We start from the raw sequence: 20,620 nt of genomic DNA, 5'->3' as shown, positions 1-20,620 counted from the left end.
ACAGTTTTGCAGGAACTGTTGAATGGTTGTGTTGTTCAAGACTGACATACTACCCAGACAGTGTCACCTGATTTGTTGAACTGCTGTGATGTCACATGGTAGAATACTTTCAGTGTGGTGTTGGCTAACGTGTGCCCTTTAGATACAATGAACAAATCCAGACGCAGATGAAGCGTTTCCTAATTGGCTGAGCTTTCTGCAGTCTCAAGACACCAGTATCTATTTGCATGTTTGATCTTTTTATGTGGAAATTTGAGGATTTCCACACATTTATACTCAGCAGGACACTCATGCTCCAAAACGGCTAAATATTTTCCCATGCCTAATGCTGGAATGGGCTTAACGTTACACATAATACATTCTCCCTTTTGGATTCTCATTGAGATGTTCTTAAATGACAAGCACATTCATTTAAGTTTCTAGTTTTCTTCTTGGCATATGGGAATTGCTTTGAGTCTTTGTGATTTTTATCAATGATTTTGTTGTCTTAACCTTGAAATGCCTGATATATCAAATAATAGTCTGAAAAAAATCTATTATTTTGAAATGAAACAGTTTATTGAACCTTTAGACAAAACAGTTTGCATGTGTTTTTGTTGAGTATCATATTTGATACATCAGGCTTTTATGGCTCATAAAGTGATGTAGGATACTATGGAGCTCACACTCGAGGAGGAAAAAAAAAACACCTCAATTTTATTAATGGTATTGCATATAAATATGCAATTTGATGCAGTTGAATGTTTATCTGGATGAAATTCTAAAAGGCCTGTAATATAAATCAGTGAGATCATCTTTATAACATTATAGCAGACTACTTAATGCATAGAAATATTGTTTATCACTCTATATCTCTCAATAATATGTCATAGTAAGGTATTTAAATGCTTAGTATTATGATCAATTGTTTTCATTGTGGGGGCCAAAATATATAATGCAATACAATATAATGATGATTGAGAGCTTGGTTTGATACATTTTAACATGATTTAAAAAAAAAAAAATGACAGAGATAATCAGGAAGACCTAAATTTCTTTAGTTCAGTAATATCGCTAACAGTATAAGTTATTTTTGCGTATACTTTATAAAATAATTAAATATTTCACAGCAAAAACACACGTACTACAACCTAAAGGGGATGTTTTTAGAATTATACTAAAAGGCCTTTTACTTGCTAAAAAAAAGTATGAACTATCAAGATGACAGAAGGCATGTAGAAGATTGTGTACAACAGGTTTCTCAGCAAAACATTTTGATCATGCTGATAATTTAGAGGCCTTAGAAATTTGCATATCCACAGTAGTCTTTATAGGGTTAAGGCAGATTTAGTTCTTGAAGTGTATGTCAGTATACTAATTTATCTTGTTGCTTTTATAAGACAACATTTGCCAAGGAACATAAATAAAGTGCACGAACAGTTCTTTGTTCTGTGATGCACACCTGCATCAGTCAAGATTTCAGCTTATCATAAAACCAACACAAATAGCATTTGAAAAATAAATTCCGAATATCAACAGATATGATTTCCGGAAAGTTCACATTAGGTGAACGGGGGTAAACACATTCCATCTCTTTTTCTTTCATAATAATGGGATAGAAAAACATCCTCCCCTTCCTTTGTGCCAGTGCTATAATTAGAGAGTCGGCTGTCGTAATCGGGCCTCTGATATAGGCCCGCGCTCAGCTGGGGTTCTCATTCTAGTCCCAGCATCAGTGTCTGTCCAGTCTCACCAGTGTCCCCTTGACCCGCTTGTGCCAGTCTGTCCCTGCTGTGCCACCCCTGCCCTTATTTTTGTTTTTCTTTTCCTTTCACCATCTCTTTTATCTTTCCGCTGTTGTCTGAATGTGCACTGCCGTTCATAAGTTTTGGGTCAGCAAGGTTTTTTTGTTTTGTAGAAGTTATTCATTTAATTCAGCAAGGATGCATTAAACTGATCAAAGGTGACAGTACAGTAATGACATTTATAATGTTCAAAAGATTTCGGTTTCAAATAAATGCTGTTCTTTTGAACTTTCTATTTTATCAAATAATCCTGGAAAAAAAAAAAAGTCTTGGTTTCCACAAAGCATCCTTTTCAGACGTCTCTCTCTGATTATCAAATGACTATTTGGTCGAAGTGAGTGACCACATGATGTAGAATGATAACATAATGATAACCCGAACTTTTAACATAATTTTTTGATGGTTTTTGTTTTTATTTTATTTTATTTTATTTTAATTTTTAATTGTATTTTGTTTTATCTTATTTTATTTTAATTTTATTATATTTATTAATTTAATAATTTATATTAAATTTAATAATTTTATTAATTAATTTAATTTAATTTTAATTGTTTGTTTTTTTATTGTATTTAATTTTTTCATTTTATTTTATTTTCATTTTATTTTATTATTTAAAAACGCATTTGCTTTTGTTTTATTTGAGGGGGTTTTTTGTTTTGTTTTTTGTTTTGTCTGTCATCATTTACTTTACCCCCTTATGTTGTTCCAAACCTGCATGACTGACTTTCTTCTGTGGAAGACCGAACAGTTTCGGTTTCCACTGACTTACATTGTAAGAACAAAAAATACAATGGAAGTCAATGGGAACTGAAATGCTTTGGTTGTCAGCATTCTTCAAAATATCATCTTTTGTTTTCCAAAGAAGAAAGAAATGAATTCAAGTTTGGAATGACATGAGTAAATGATGACATAATTTTCATTTTTGGATGAACTATCCCTTTAAGTAAGTGTATGCTGGTTTGAAACCCTCAATGATGGCATTCAAAAAATTAACTTAAAGCTAAAAAGCAACAAAAATCTGTTCTGATCAACAACACAATTTGATGCAAAACAGACCTGTATACCCAAAATGATATGTAACGTGCAGTGGGTCGAATGAATGGATTGTCTTTACTTTAAAGATGTGATTGGCTCAGGTTCGTCACACCCTGCCCTCTGTGTATATTTGAGAAAAGGTCATGTAGGTTTCACCAATTTGTGTAAGGTCTTGACGGAGCTACCCCACTGACATGTATATGTACACAGTTTCTTCCTTCATTTCCTGTCTCTGTCCGCAGAGAGCCATCGCTCTGCTCACCTCCCACCTCTCCAGCTTCCTCTCTTTTTCCTGCTCATTCTTTTGTTCTGTTGCACCATTCTTTCTCACCTACTAGTCTCATTGGATTGTGGATCTTCTCATTGGGAATCCTCAGAAAAATAGTTTAAAGTGATTATTCATGTACAGTGTGTATGTCTGACCTGGAGTCTAATGCCTTGTACACTGATTCCCTCAGTAGCCAATAAGAAGCCTGTTTTGAACTGCAAGGATGTGATGTCATAAGGGAACACACGATACTGTAAAGGCCCAGGTATACTTCATTTCCCACGTTCCGCTCCATCTTGCGCACAGTCATGTCTGCACAACTTTCAAAGTATACTCAACTGCGGATGAGTGCTGATAGATGCGTTTGACACACTTGTAGTACATTTGCTTTTTTATAGCACGGAGTCGTGTCATTTACAGGACATTCACACGGAAGGATAGAAGAAGAACAGTAGAGGCTCCGCTATTACATGCAAAGTTTAGAACAAGAACCAAAACAAAAACGATGGAGAAGGATTATGTTGCTTTGTTTACGGTTTTGTATCACTCTTTACACACTCTTCTTCAACTACTGCACAGTACATCACAGCTGTGCATATTGCCACCTAGTGGACTCTTCTGTCTCAGCATTTACCTTACAAATGCGCTGTTGTACGCACGTCGTTTGTGCGTTCACAAAAATTGGTCTGTTACTTTTATTTAATCTCACGGACAGTGCGCGAACCGCCACGGAATGGGGACGGCTGAAGTATACTTTGGGCTCAAGTGAGCTCTGGGTTTTTTTTTTTGTTTTTTTTTTAAGCCATATTTGCTTGTAAGGCGGAAAATATTAGTGGAAGAGTGTTTTATTTTCCTTATTTTTGATGACATTACAAATGCACCAAGTACTTTCTCCAAGTTTTACAAAGAAATTAATGACAAATGTTTTTACAAATGTATAGTTATGTACCATTTTAACTCCAGTTACATCTGTGGCATAGCTTTTATTTCTCAGAACTTTTAATCTTGCAGTGCAGTGAAACTTGTCTCCTATTTGTGTATTTTACACAGATCTTGTTGTTTCTCCTGTGGTGAATATACTTCATACATTCCCAGCAGGTTCCTTCTCTTTCGAAGGCCGTTTTGATCTGTTTGTTGGTCTCTCTCTTTCTTTCTCTTTTTTTTTTGTCTCCTTGCCAGCATGATATCCTTTTTTTCCCCAAACAGTGCTCTGCTCTGACACATGCAAAATCGGCCTAGGGGTTCTGTCCTTTCATCTCCCGACTGCATACGGAGTCTTCCCGTTCCCATTGCATCAGTCCACATGGCTCTGTGTGTGTGTGTGTGTGTGTGTGTGTGTGTGAGAGAGAGAGAGAGAGAGTGAGGAGAGGGAGAGAAACAACAAGTCTAAATAGTATTTGTTTTTCTCTGATTTAAGTTCTTTAACTTGGTGGAATTGGACATTCTCCATGGAACTCCAGTTTTCAGTGTCACATGATCTTTTACAAATAACTTAATATGCTGATTTGGTCCTCAAAAAACATTTCTTATTATTATCAGTGTTGAAAATAGTTGTGCTACTAATTTTTGTCACACATATGCCTTTAATTTGTGGAAGTTTCTAAGTGAAAGCGATTGAATCAGCTTCCAGGTGTCCACACGCATGTGCGTTTTCCTTGTACATCACCGTTTGATGAACTCCTCTTTGATGAGCTGAAACATTGCTTTTTATGTCCCATAATTGCTCTAGAAAGGAAGCTAAATCCTGATGCAGGCCGGAGGCGGCTTGAAGCACCTCCACCCACCTGCTGCTTGACTGCACGGCGCTCGAGTCACTTCGATTAAAAACCAGAGGGAGATGAATCTGCACTGCTAGAGCAAAGAGTTTGATGCAGAAATGTTTTGATTTTGAAGCTCAAACTTTGTCTTGTCAAAATCAGTGTTATTTATTTATTTATTTATTTATTTATTTTTGTTAGATTTTAAAATATTTCTATATAGCTTTAATTTTTTATTTTAGTCGTATTTAAATACTATTATAGCATTTATTAATATTTAAATTAGCTTGTATGAATTTCTTTCTTCTGCTGAACACAAAAGAAGATATTTTGAAGAATGTCAAAAAAAATTGTTTTTTTTTTTTTTTGTACTGTGGAAATCAGTAGGGCTGGACGATTAATCGAAAAGTAATTGAAACCGAAATTCAGAACCTCTAACCGACGTAATTTTCCCATGTCGGATATTTAGTTTTTTTTTTAATCCTGTTAATACTTTCCCCTTAAAAACATACCACCGCGTGTGTAGTCATGTGACTCCGCCCCGTCAAGTCAGCGGCATGGAAGCAGCATGAAAGCGAAGTGTGAACTCAAACGCCGAGTCAACACACACAGATAGTGTGTGAGAGGCGAGCCCCAAAGTGAGATCACTTTATCTTGTGTCCCTACTAAACTCTGGCAATTGTATGTATTAAGGCTTGCCAGTTTGGCCATTCATGCGATTTTAGACCATCGGATGTGTATTATATTGAGCTACCACGCTCACGCAGCTGCATTGTGGCACACAAACACTCATATAGACTCTGTAAGAAATGTTATGAACCATAGTTAAAATAACTGCTGAAAGTGAGCTGTTATGTCAGAGCACTCTTTCATTAGGAAAAAATATCCCATCTTTAATAGTCTTTAGTCTTTTGTAGTTTAACAGATTTATTTTTTGCTTTTACTCACATAAACATTGATCAATGCCCCGACATTGAGCTTCTGTTGACAGTATTTGATGAACTCTCCTTTATGTGTGAATTAACTTCTCTAAAGGGATAGTTAAACCAAAAACAAGAGCCAAAAATTACTTTCATGTCGCTACCAATATGTATGACTGACTTCAGTGGCACTCAAATGATGTTTTGAAGCATGTTTCTTACAATTAAAGTCAATGGGCTCCAAAACAACATTGGATCTCACTGATTTTCATTATATGGAAAAAAAAATGTCAGTAAACAAACAGTTGATGGGCCCTATTGATAGTATTTTTTTTTTTTCCCCTTATATGGAAGTCATCAACTGTTTGTTTACCCATATTCTTCAAAATATCTTCTTTTTTGTGTTCAGCAAAGAAAGAAATTCATACACAGGTTTAGAACAGGTAAAATTTAAATTTTTGGGTGAACTATTCCTTTAATGTATGTCTTTTGATTGTGACGTATTGGGTTTTAATGAAAACTCATTCATTATTAACATGCGCGCACACACACAACATCCAGAAGTAGCAGGAACGGGTGGGGCGAGGGGGACGGTTGGCGTTTTTGAAGCGCCGAGTGCTGATGGGGCCCTAGCTCTGGGGTTTCTCTTTTATGTTTGTGTATGCCTCAACTTGCTGATATTATCTCACTGGGTTTTCCTTTGCTTGGTGTCAAAGGTTCTCTCCCAGTGGGCGGAGCCTCTTCCGATTGGCCGGCAGGTTTCTGTCCCTCCACAAGTATGAAATCATGGCTTTGGAACCCACTGAGTGAGTTGCCATGGCCACTGGGAAGCTCCCTGTGTCATGTGTTTCAAAGTGAACCGAGGCCTGGCAGAATTACCCAGCCTTCAATGGGAGGCAAAATGACCATTATTAGACTTCACAGTCCTGGCCCTCTTTTTAAAGATAGAAGAAAAGAAACCCGGGGAGCTTAAGACAAGAGCTCGAGGAAAAGCGAAAGGAGGGGAACGAGAGTGCGCAAGAGAGGGAGACGGATAAGCCGCCAGAGAAAATGTCATGGTGGTATCTCAGTTCAAAGAGCTCCCCCAGGAAGTATTTTGTTTTAGTGTTTACAAGAGAATGAAAATCAAAGACTTCGCACATCACCTGTGGATTTTTCCAGGCTGCCCTTCCAAAATGAATGGAGCGGAATACGCAAAGCGCGTCACTTTAGGGTGTTGCGGCGAACAGAGCATGTAATGTTGTGTCTGCCAGATGCGGTAATAGTATGTGTGTGTTTCTCTTTGAACGCTGTGCCATGCTGGGATGGGCCGGGCCACTTGGCGGGCTTTTTTTTTTTTCTTTTCTCTTTTCGCTTTTCCTTTCATGGATTAAGTTCCATCCCAAGTTTTAAGACTCTTTTATACTCCGGAGGGGGGTGGTATCTGTGTGTGTGTGCGTATGTGCGTGTGAGGAGGGCTTGTGTAAGGGGGTCAGCTGTGAGTGACTTGGAGGGCTACAGAAAGAGAGAAGGGAGAAGAAAGCTTTAGCACACCTGCTAATTGAGAGGAAGTTGAGGACTTGACAGAGGGGGGCGAGGGAAAAGGAGTGAGGGAGAGGATAGAAAAAGATGCAGAAAAAACAGCCTAGAGGACATTTTTTGTGTAGCTTGAAATCAAAATTGACTTGTTCTAAAAATTGAGCGCACTCCTGTCCATTTATTTTCTGGTTCAATGTCCTGTTTCACTCAGAAATGCTTCACATTACTGAAGTAAAATGGGTTATAAAAACCTTTACTTGTTTAAGAATTAAAGGATGACTCTCCGATTCACCCAAAAATGAAAATTCTGTCATCAGTTACTCACCCTCATGTTGTTTCAAACCCATAAGCCTTTTGTTCAAACTTTTGTTGAAACACAAATGAAGGTGTTTTTACCTAAATCTCAAAGATTTCTGTCCCTCCATTGATAGTCCATTCCACCAAAACTTCAAAAAGTTCATAAAGAGATCATAAAAGAGATCCATATGAATCAAACTATTTGATTTAAGTCTTCTGAAGAGACATGATCACTTTGAGCAGATTTATTAACACAGCTACAATGAGCTTTTGTTGACGATATTTGATGAACTCTTACTTTGCTTGATTTGCTAATTAACTTCTTTAAAGGGATAGTTAAACCAAAACCGAAAATTACTTTCTCTGTCATTCCCAATCCCAACATGTATGACTTACTTTCTTCAGTGGAACTCAAAAGATATTTTGAAGCATGTTTCAGACAATGGAAGTCAATGGGGTCCAAAACAACATTGGATCTCATTGAATTTCATTATGAAAATAAGACATTTAAAAAAATAAATAAAATAAAATTATATATATATATAATATATAATTTTTTTTTTTTTTTTTTTTTTTTTTTTTCCCTAATTTCACAGAAAAAATATGAGAAAGTATGGAAGCTTGTTTCTGCCAATGGGGGGAAAAAAAAGGTAATTGCGAGTTTTTATCTCACAATTCTGAGAAAAGAAGTCAGAATTACTATATATAAACTCGCAATTGCGAGAAAGTCAGAATTGTGAGAAGTCAGATAAGTAAGACATAATCTCGCAATTTCGAGAAGTCGGAATTGCGAGTTTATATCTATATTTTTTTTCTCACAATTGCGAGTTTATATCCCTCAATTCTGACTTTATAACTCACAATTATGTTTATATCTCGCAATTATGAGAAAAAAAGTCTGAATTGTGAGAGAAAAAAATCGCAATTATCCTTTAAATTGTTTTATTCCATGGTGGAAACAAGCTTCCATAAGAAAGTAAATGATGAGTGAACTATCCTTGTAACTTTGTCTCAGATGTTTCTCCTAAAATTCCTGAGGAGAAATAAAACAGAAGCTAATTGCTGTCATAAAAATATAGAGCTATAAAAACGAATGTGGACAGCATAGCTCGGATAATTTGGTCTTGGAAGAATTTGATGAGAAATAGTTTTGCAGAATCTTGCAGACATTAGTAGCTTTGCAAATTTGAGCATGGTTCGTGATACCGAGATCTCTTCTGAAACTCTAGATGGGACGTGTGAGATTACTAGGGCCTCTGGGAATCTCTGCAGGAGCCTTAAGTCTCCATTTGCACTCCATTTAATCTCATTGCCATCTAGGAGAAACAATTGAGATGTTAAACAGATCTCATGTGTGATTTGTCTTTCCTGTGGCAGGGGGGAACTGAAGGTAGGAAACTGAGAACGGGACTGGCTAACACACCTGGTAGCCTCAGGTGCACGAAGCCACCGGCTTGTGTGTCAGGTAAAGATACGCTTGTTAAAGTGTGAGACGTGTGAGCGCAGGGAGGGATTGTGGGTGGTTGAATTACAGCTCTCTGGAGTAGAAGGGACAATAGAGCAAGAGGGAGAGTTCTTCTCCTGTTTCCTGCTCTCAGAACAGCCTTGAGAAAGATGAATGAATGAGAGGCTGAGGTGGAAATAACGGAATGAACGTGTGAGAGGAAGCGAGGAGTTTCCATCAGATTTCTTCGTTCATTGAAAGAGAGACACCTCGTTTTTTGTGCTTGTATCAAAGTACTGCCCCCCTGCTCTAAATCATTGAAGTCTTCTGGTAAATCCCCCTGCTGCAAGGGTTAATCTAAGTGCTGGAAAGTCGTTGTGGTCTTGTATAGGCTGAGTCTAAACCTGCTGTTCTGTTTGCCCGGGGAGAAACGCAGCTCGCCAAATGCAGATCCCATTACAAAGACGCAGACACACACACACAAAGTGTCTCCCTCGCTGACACACACACACACACACACACACACACACACACACACACACACACACACACACACACACACACACACACACACACGAAGCTTAGCTCAAATATACCCCACACACAGAGAGCCACTTCAAGGGAAGGTTAGATTAGAGAGGTATGAAGGCAGAGAGCTCATGCTCCTTTAATTAAAGTCATTCGCATTCAGCTGCCCTCATTCACCGCAGTGCACAAGCAGCTCTGACTCCACGCTGGCTGACACTCTTCAATCAGAGAACCAAATCAGTTGCATTTCATTTAATGAATAATTAACACATCGATTAACTGCCTACTTGCATGTATATATGACTGAGAAGCATAATGAATAATATGTATGTACATAATGTGTATAAAAAGGATGATTACTATTATGCATGCATATGTATGTGTATGTATGTATATATATATATATATAATAAATCCTTAACCCATTTTTATTTATATCACTTTGTGGTCTAATTAGTAGTAGTAGTAGTAGTAGTATCCTCACCATTGTTATTATTAGACTTAATGTCTAATAATAATATAATAAAAATAATATTATTGAAAATAATATAAATAGGGTCTCAATGACATGGTTGGTTTAGCAGATAATGACTTTATTTATCTGTAAAATCAAATAATAAGCCATAAATAAAACAGTAAAAATAGTATTTTAGCACAATCTAGCATTACCATGCCAACTTATTAAGAAGGTAATGTGTGAATGCATTTGGTTCATTTTATTTTAATATTGACATCTTGGTCATGACTTTTGTTTGGGTTCTGTGGTAATTCATTTGTGTGTAATTTTATTTTAGTGGAATGACTACAATAAAAAGATTTTGTAGGCAGATTTTTAGCATAGTTCTAGTGTAGATGTAGATGCTGACCTCTTTGGGAAGCCACATTTTTAAACTCTCTGTGACCCTGGGCAGCCCTTTGTGTCTGATTGTCTTAAGACAGTGTCAGCAGAGTGTCTCCCTGCAGTGTTAACTTTATTAAAGATAACTTATGCGTGTGTTTGTTTGCCTCGTGCTGTGGTACCCTTATTAAATCTAAACGCGCCTGGATTGAGTTATCATTGACAGGGAATCCACAGCACACTTACTTAATAATGACTTCTTTGGTGAAAGCTCTGAATGCTCCACTGTACTGAGCAAGAGAGTTTCACATCCATTTAAAAGAAAGTTTCTGAATGGTGTACGTGACATTGTTGAGCCTCTCAGAATTGCAATTAGCTTCACTTTTCCCCTGTACATCTACAAGGATAGGCTATGCTGGCAAATCTGTGATGACAGCATTTCAAACGCTACTCTTTATATAAAAAGTTTCTTTTTGTTTGGACCTTTTTGATATCGATTTTGTGGTCTTATTGTGAATGATTCATAAACTCACATATTATTGCAAATAATCATAAATAAATGTATATGCATAATATTTATTATATTCATACTCTTTAATCAAAATGGGTTAACTGTTTGATGGTTAAACAGTAGCCAAACAGTTATTTAGGCATTGTTTTAATAAACTATAATTCGGTCTGGCTGAATTTGAGCTTTTTCCACATTTTTTTTTATTCAGTCAGTTCAATCATTGGATAACTCCAATCGAAAATTGTTTCTTGGTGACTATCTTGTTTACTCAGAAATTTATCAGATTACGTAAGTACAGTGGGTTATAAACAGTAATTCACATTGACTTTAAACTTGCCTTAAAATGTGTTTTCTTTCAAAACTCTTGCAACATACCTTACCTCAAATTTGGTATGGAGAGGAGAAAGAAAAGACAGGATTGTTTACTTTTCCTGTGCATGGTTAAGGCTGGAAAACCGGTATAAAAACAAAACATACACCCAAAAAGAGAGTGAGAGGAAAGCAAAAAAAAAAAAAAGAGGGGGAAATTTAATTAGCGGTTGTCCATCCTGAGGCGCAGGGTTTGCAGTCACCAGAGTTAGCGGGAAGCCGATGGGCTTTAAATTAGTGGCTGCGTTTTTTGACTGATCGTTGAGTGCAGGGAAAGGAAAGAGGGGGGGAAAAGAGCCTTGAGAATGATAAATGGAGAAGAGGGCAATTTTACGACCCCTCAGGAAGTTGCTGCCGTAGCTGGGAACCAAAGCTGGAGTTCATTCTATTAATGATGAAATAATGAACAGAGATTCTCCCACAGAACGTCCAATGACATCACCAGCCTCGTCGTCATTGTGTCTTGTCATTGAGGCGCCGCTGATAGATCTAGTGGGTATCATCTGGAGAGGAACATTTAGTTCTTCCAAATCAACACCATTTGATTTAATACATCCACATGTAGCTGTTGTTGAATGGGAAGAAATCCACATCCACAAGAACTAATATGCTAGTGAAATATGGAGTTTTAGAGACTGGAAAATAGGGTTTATAACCAGTTCAATGGACTTAGTAAGTATAGACTGCTAAGTCTGTCTGTTATCTGAATGTGAAGGCAAAGTAGTATTCCCATCTATCCATCCATCCATCCATCCATCCAAAAATGCTGAGTGGCTAGTAACTTTGGAAAACCACTAGCTAAAGTGGCTGGTGAGCAAAAAAGTTAAAGGATTAGTTCACTTTCAAATGAAAATTAGCCCAAGCTTTACCCTCAAGCCACCCTAGGTGTATATGACCTTCTTTCTGATGAACACAATTGGAGATATATTAATAAATATCCTGACGCATCCAAGCTTTATAATGGCAGTGAACAGGGTTAATGAGTATGAGCTGAAGAAAGTGCTTCCATCCACATCCATCCATCATAAACGTGTACTCCACACGTTTACTCCACAATAATTCATATTTAACAAGTTATGAAGTAAAATATTTAGCTTCTGCCAGACCACCTTCCGTATTCAACGTACGAAGAAAATGTAAAACTCTTGCAGTTCAAAAAGCTTTTGCTACGTCCTACGCCTTCCCTATTCAACATACAGAAAAAGCTTAACTGACGGGACGCCAGTTTACACTTTCTTTGTAACTTCGTACACAAACGCATCGCTTCGCTTCAGAAGGCCTTTATTAACCCCCCGGAGCTGTGTGGAGTACACGTTTATGATGGATGGATGTGGATGGATGCACTTTCTTCAGCTCATACTCGTTGGTCCCACTCACTGCCATTATAAATCTCAGATGTGTCAGGATGTTTATTAAAATATCTCCGATTGTGTTCATCAGAAAGAAGAAAGTCATTTGGCTTGAGGGTGAGTAAAGCTTGGGGTAATTTTCATTTGAAAGTGAATTAATCCTTTAATGTCAAGCCCTGTTTAGAAGTAAATGTTATGTCCATTTGTGAGTTGCAGGAAACATGAAACACCAGTCTTTCTGTTCTGTGAGTTATTCTTTGGATGCACAGTTACAGAGCCTTGCATTTGTCAGTCCCTTTGCTAGGTGCCCCTCGCACACACACACACACATACACGCATCAAGCGCAAGTGTATTTTCTGGTTATGCAACAGGAGCTGGGAGTGATGAGAGATTTTGTTAGAGGAGAGAAAGTGAAAGGCTGACTGGTTATAAAAAGGTTGATGGTATGGCGATTTTTGAAGAAATCAATGCATTGCGCAGGATGAAAAGAAATTTGGATTTATTTTTGAATTGATGTAATCCAGTGAGTCAAACTAGCAGTAAACTAAATGAATAGCAGCTTTATTCACCTGAACTAGCGTGTGCATTTTATAAGCAGCACACCCCTAAAGTTGGCTAATTAACAGGTGAATGTTCCCTCTGTGAAACAGCTTCATAAAACATTGTTAATTAGCTGTAAAAAGCATTATGTCATTATAAGGTTTTGAAGTTATTTAGCCCAATCTATACCACTTACCTGAACCGAGACTTATCTTTTCAGTCCTTCAAACTGTTATTGCTTACAGCATGAAACTGAACTCAGAACAGGTCTGAACAAGAAGCTGACCTGTAGTCCAGGGTCTTCTGGTGCCTTCCCTCAAATTATCCTATATTAGTTCTGCACTACTTAACAGGGGCCTCCGATGAGACTGGCATCTCAGTTAGGTCGCTGCGTCCACGGACCGGGCCAAAATCAAGACCTGTTTTTCAGTAAATAACCATTGGCTATGTGATGGCATGTTATTAAGACCTATTTACCTCTCATCTTTAGAGAGAATGCTCTAAAATACATGTCAATTTAAAGTAAAGGCAAGCTTTAGATCAAACTTCAGTGACTTTGGTCTCAGAGGTGTCCATCTGTTTGCAGTAGTTCAGTCACGTCGAAACTAGTTTACTGCTCCTGCATGAACTCTAAGTGATGTGAGCAGTTTAATAAGTGACAGAGAAGTCAGGGAATTTTAGACTTTTTCTGTGATGATCAAGGATGCTTGTGAATAAATAATTTTTGGGTGTGCATACATTTTATTCCTTATAGAAATTCTTACTTGCTGATTTACTTTTAAGATGTGCATGCTGACACTTAGTACAGTTGCATATTGGATATTGTTCATTCGCTGTGTGTTTCCATCCACCTATTTTTATGCGCATTTTGGGATATCACATAAAAAAAAATTGCTGAATGGAAACACGCATAAATTCTGAAAATGTGCATAAAAAACTGAGTTGGATACATTTTTGCATGCGTTATGAAAACGTGCGCATAAACTACAATGGAAACACTTTTACCGAGTAAATTTCTTGGTGCGCATCAAAAAAGACATGACTTTGAGGGACGGCATAACTGGACCAACCAGTGGACCGATCTCGTTGCACAGCATCTGAAATGCTGTCATTCTGTAATGCCTGAGCAAAGTCTGTCGTTAAAGTGGTATAATTCCCTCCCAGAAGCGCCTCACACGATTGTGATCACAAACACTAGGCATCTGAATGAATGCATAATAACATGACAGCGTTTATTATGTTTTGTCTGCGCGCTCTGAGGCGCAAGTAATTTATTGTATATGGAAATTATTATATACAGTGGCTTCTACTGCAGCATCTTCCATTTTTCTTAGTGATATTTAGCACCAGTTTATCAGGAAGTGACGATTTTGTTCTCTTCGACTCACTGGATGGAAACACAAGGTAAATTCACAACTTTGGATAGAAAAATAGCTGTTTCCACAAAAAAAAAAAAAAAATAAGCAGTATTTTAACATTGATAATAATAAGAAATGTTTCTTGTACACAAGATCAGCATTTTAGAATGATTTCCGGAGGATCATGTGACACTGAAGACTGGAGTAATGATGCTGAAAATTCAGCTTTGCATCACAGGAATAAATTACATCTTATAATAAATAAAAATAGCAAATAGTTATTTTAAATTGTAATACCGTTTCATAATATTACTGTTTTGACTAGACTTTTGATAAAATAAATGCAGCCTTTAGAGAATAAAGGACTTGAATAGTAGTGCATGTTTATAACTTTAATAAACTATTAGTGTAAATGAATGAAGGAGAACATTTAAATAATTATTAAATCAAATCTAGAAATGAAAACAAAGCTATTTTCCTGTCCAGATGCCTTGTTTGTTTTGAATGATTTTATATGTACTTCCAGGCAGAGTTGCTGAGAGAAAGGAAGTTTAATTTAGCACTAGGTTTGTGCTGTGATTTGTGTTACTACATGACTTTTACAAGCTTCATAAACATTTTTCACCCATAAAAATTGTTTTAAATTGTAACACTCTGTACTCATGGTTGCTGTAAAATTCAACCATTGTTGCTTAATGGACTCTTTTGTCCATAAGACAAATATTAACCCGTAAGTGTGTTCTAGTTAAGGGTTCCAGCAAGTTTTGTGTGGCGCATTTATGCAGCTTCTAAGAAGTAGGCTACGTTTTGGTGCGATATAGAGAATGTGTTAAACTGCTTACCATGGTAACAAACATACAAATAAATGGTACAACAGTAATTAACAAAAAAGTACCTTTTTTGACATGCATAATGATAATTCCAAGGTATTCTCTACAATACTTTGGAGTAACATATTATAGAACAATATAGTGATCGATCTGAATGCAATGCCGTCAGATATCATTAACATATTATTACCACAGTACTTTTTGCAGTGGTGTAAAATGTTTGAGCAATTTTGCTCCTTAACCATATGTATTGTATATAATTTGTACTTTACCTCAGTGATATTGAAATGTAATATTTGTACGCTTACTGTTACATTTTTAAGGGGGGAAATTGTTTTTATGTGGAGTCTTTTGACATCTATAGTTCCATGAACTTTTAACTTCCACGGAACCATTCCACAAAAAAAATCTTTATAGTGGAAAAAGGTTCTTTAGATTATTCAGTTGTTTTTCACAATAAGAAAAAAAAAGGTTCTTTTAAGAACTGTTCATTGAAAGTTTGTTTGAGGACCCAAAAATGGTTTTTCTATGGCATCGCTGTGAAAAACCTCCTTTTGGAACCTTTATTTTTAAGCGTGTACTGTACTGCAACTTGGTACCCTAGTAGTTTTGTTTGTAAGGAAGGTAACCTCAGGCAGTCAATAAAGGCACCTTTGTGGGTGTTTTTATTTAGTTTTCCTAACATTTGTAGGTAAATTGTATGTAAAATTCTTCTTTTACTCTTTGCTTTTCAACCTGTGCATTGACGCAAGTCAACAGCAGAAATAAAACCTAAAATGAACGCAAAAGAGCAGCTTCTAGCCTGTCTATTTAGCGTTAAGTGCTGTGGTTCTAGTAAGGACCTCAGTGTAAACTTAAGCTAAGTGTGTTTGGATTTTCGTGTTAAGTGTAGCCCTGGCAAAGTAGTGAAGAGACTGTGAGAAACCAAGTAGGCAAAGTTTTGTACTTTGCTGACTTGGATACTTATTTTATTTTCCCTTTTTTTTTTTTTTTTTTTTTTTTGCGTTATTTCCATTTTTTTCCCTTGAAGAATCTAGGACTTGCCTAAGTAATGTCTTGGCACTTTCAGAGAAGATGAAGGGTGATTTAAAAAAAAAAAAAATCGTACCACATGTTAGTAAACTCTAAAAGAGGAAAGTATGCCTTTATCTTTGAGGAATCCCAACGGCCAGAAGGCAACCTGAAATTACAGTGTAACGGCAAAGCTTTGCTTTCTGAGGACTTAATTACTTTAATTATAGCAATGCAGAGTGAGTGAGTGAGTGTGTAGGATTGCTGAAATATAAAAAGGGGTGAGGAGGAGAAATCGAGAGGAAAAATTGCAGAAAAATTGGAGAGATGATTGCTTCAAGAGTCTATAAATTGATTGTAGCCCACCTGGAGATCAGTCACTTTTGTGCAAGATGTAGTGCTTTCTAGCAATCATACTGTAAGTTCATTGCAATTTCAACTATATATTTTGAATCCAATATAATTTATTTTTACTACAGTAAAGGTACAGTAATATTACCTTCTTATGCAGATGGAATCGCGGAATCCAGCCATAATGTCTGGTCAGTTAATTCTGATGAATGAATTGTTTGTTTGGATGGTTCCATAAAAAGGATTCACGTATTTCAGTCTCTACACAGTGTGCACAAATCCTTGTGCAGTATTTTAAGTCTTCTTAATTATAAAAAATTAGTTGCATTTAGTGTAAATGTATCTGTTCAATAGACTGGAACACAAAAAAATGTTTTTAATGACCAAAACAGTCATGGAAATTCATTAGTCAAATGTTGAGGAAACTTTGCCTTTCATACAAAACACTTTTCAATGCACCAGAAAAATACTGTATGACTCTGCTTATCAAATTATAAATGATATTTTCAGATAGTTTTATATTTAAAAAGATTGTGTATCCCCTTAAGTAGCTTTAATGTAGTTAGCTACTTTTTGTAAGTAGCTTATAGTGTAGCTAACTACTTATTCAAAATGAGTAGCTACAGTTTCAAAGTGGATTCCTCAACACTGCTGGTGGCCATTGTGTGCAGGACACCTGAACAAGGTGTGTGTGTGTGTGTGTGTGTGTGTGTGTGTGTGGGAGGGAGGTTGTGTGGTGGTCTTTGGTTTGTCTTAAGAAGCTTTTTTTTTGCTGTTGTTAGGCAAGTTGTTACATCGCAGCACTTGCTCAAAGTAGATTCCATGTCTCTTTCTTCTGGCCTGTTCCACACGTTCTCTCTCTCTCTCTCTCTCTCTCTCTCTCTCTCTCTCTCATTCTTTCAGTCAGCCACCCCTCTTTCTAACCCCTCATTTTACTCCTAAAACTCTTTTATCAAGCGCTATTAATAATTAACTGAAATTGCCATCTTCAAAAGAGCCGAAACACAGCTGAACCGTTCGAAGCACATTGATGTGAAACAAACAAGGTAAAGCGAAAGAGTTCAATCTGTTTCCGCATTCCTTTGGATCAGTCAATCAGCTAAACGGTAGTGTGAATCGAAATGTTGACAAGACATAAACAGTCATTAACTTCCACTTCGTTTTCATCTCTCAAGGTGTTCCCTCATCCAGCATCCAATGAATTCCATTGGATTCTCTCATGTCTTCCTCATTCCAATGTTTACTGAGCATATTCACTTTTAAATGAAAATGACATCTCATCAAAGACCGTAAAGTATGTCTTTGGGCATAATAAAATATTGCCAAAAATGAAATAAGAATATTGTGTGGCTTACCTCTTACAATGCCTTTTTTATTTTATTTTATTTTACTGTTCAGTCAATGTGCAAAAAAAATGTTTGCTTTGTCCTTTCATTTTGAATTTGAGTGTGGTAATATTGCTGCATAACCTCTCACCCAACCCCTCCGTACTATACGCCTGCAGTCCCATGAGTTTTCTCTGGGTTGTTTTTGTTCTCTTGCACTTTCTTGCTCAAGCTTTAACAGAAGTCAGAATGGGAATTGGTTTCACTGTCATTTTCCTGTGGGATTCAGTGCGGCTCGTGTTGAGAAAACATTTGAGATTTGATAATGAATGTTGCCGTCAACATTTTTAACAATATTCCAATGTTTTATTTTATTTGGACTTGTAAGTTACTATTTAGCAAGATCAGCTTACCACATCACTAGACTCATCGTTGTGTGGTAGACATCAAAATACAAAATTACATGGTTAATGTCAACTGTCAACTTTCAGCTAGGGTTTAGTTAGATTTTGCTTTTTTAAACCTCTAAAACAGAAAATCTGTCTGTCTGTATAGTTATAAGAAATATGTACGGTTTGGTGTTAATGAGCGGGTATTTTAATTACTGATTGTGCTGTGGTGGACCAAAAAAAGTTGAGAAATACTCTTAGATCATCATACGCTCTGTAATTTTTTGCTTTTCTAGCTACGAAATCCCGACCTAAACCAACTTTCTCGTTCAGACCTTTTACGTGAGACTTCGAGAGAAATCACTTTCACTGCGGGTACATGTATTGTTTGCTGAACAGTCACTGGCAATGTCTTTACCACACACACTCTCACAGACATGCATAAGCACACAGGCAGTGTGTGGAGAGGCCATGCTTTCTCTCATAGTACCCAGAATGCCTTGGGCTTGGAAGGGTGCCATCCCTTTGCTACTCTGATAACAGAGTTATAGAGCTGCGCATTGTCGCTTTGATCTCTTTATTTTCCTTTTTTTGTTTCAGCCTGTTCTTTTCTCTTTCACATGAGAGGAGTTGGAACATACCCAGACGTCAGTGTGTAAACAAAATGCGATTCTGGCTATGTGATGTTGATCATCTATTAAAATAATAAAACAATGAACTTCAAGATGGCAATAAATTGGTGAACAAATGAAGCAATGATAGCACAACTAAACGCATTGATCAAAGCTTTGAACTGCAGTTATGTACAGAAAGCCACTGTAATCATCACAAAGTACTTCTGAGTACAAAGTACTGCATACTGACTCATGTGAGCCATCTAGCTGAAGTGTAAGAGTGACCTCTATTGGTTGGGAGAGAAACAGGTGAACATTTAACATGGTGTGGAAATATTTACTTAAGCCTCAAGAAAAGAGTCACATTACTGCAGTGTGTTTTTAAAAATGGGCTGCTTTTAAATGAATCCAAATCTTTTAAATTAAGAAAAACTTTGATGTGGAGCCTACTGTTGCTCCTAATTTAAGCATTTGGTTTGCGGTCTTACGGTTTCTTGTATTTTGAATTGTTGTCTTTTCCTATAAATGCAGTAATTACCAGTGTTGTTACAGTTAACTAAAATGAAAACAAACTATTAAAAGTAATTGGTAATTTAAATAAAATCTAAATATTAGTTCGAAAAACTAAAAAAAAAAAAAAAACTGAATTTTTTAAAATTTGAAGTACTAAAATTACTTCTAAAACTGAATTAAAAATAAAATAGAAATATAAAAAACTAATAAATAAAATTACAAAAGCACATTATAAAATTACTGAAACTTAAACTAAAATGAAAATAAAAAATGAACATATCAAAATAAAAGCTAATATCAAATATTAATAAATACTAGTATAATACGAGTACTAGTATATAAATAATACCAAAATAACACTGTATATAAATAATACTTTGTTCTTTTTTCCACTGTTTACTTTCAGCACTGCATTGCCACTTTTAGATGAGAACTTTTTTTTTCTTTGTCACCATCCTCACAGGCGAAGAGAGCCGTTCAGAGGGGGGCCACAGCTGTCATCTTTGACGTCTCTGAAAATCCAGATGCCATCGACCAGGTGAGTGTCTGTAACATCAGTGTGCTGAATGTCATTACAACTTCAACCTAATTTGATCTTTATCAGCAAAACATCCAGTTTTGATATTAGCATTTTCTAGAGTAACACCTGTGCATTACATGCATAATGTATGAAAACATAAATGTTAATTGGATCCGTTATTATAAATGGATGTGGAATGTGACTAAACATTTAGTTAATTATGCCAAGCTTTTGTAGATAATTTCAGGCTCAGGGGCCATATACACAACGTTTTCAACTAAAAACTTTTTATTCGTTTTGGCCGTTCATTTACACGACAACAGCGTTTTGGGGGCCTGAAAATGCAAACTTTTGAAAGTGATACCGTTATCGTCTCTGTGTAAACTACAAAAATGCGAATTTGTGAAAACGGTGACGTCATGCACATGCTCATTATGTGTTCAGTCTATAGGCGCGTAGTGTTTCTTTACAAAGTGACATCTCCAACTACTGACCTGGCAGCATAACACAGCGATTTTAGTTTTTCACAGATTCGTGTGAACAGGGATTG

At 36.5% G+C, this 20,620-nt stretch overlaps 1 protein-coding gene across 1 annotated transcript in view; it reads left to right on the top strand.

Annotated features, from left to right (window-relative positions):
• znrf3 (zinc and ring finger 3) overlaps positions 1–20,620 on the top strand; it is a 75,462-nt gene that overhangs the window by 45,876 nt on the left and 8,966 nt on the right. Inside the window, exon 4 of the mRNA XM_051894157.1 lies at positions 20,014–20,088. Within this exon, the coding sequence (XP_051750117.1) occupies positions 20,014–20,088 (75 nt within the window). The remainder of the gene's footprint in view (positions 1–20,013; positions 20,089–20,620) is intronic.

The sequence above is a fragment of the Ctenopharyngodon idella genome, chromosome 5, assembly GCF_019924925.1.
Source record: "Ctenopharyngodon idella isolate HZGC_01 chromosome 5, HZGC01, whole genome shotgun sequence".
Classification (NCBI taxonomy): Eukaryota; Metazoa; Chordata; class Actinopteri; order Cypriniformes; family Xenocyprididae; genus Ctenopharyngodon; species Ctenopharyngodon idella.
The sequence above is the reverse complement of the archived record's forward strand: the minus strand, read 5'-3'. Positions and strand labels throughout refer to the sequence as shown.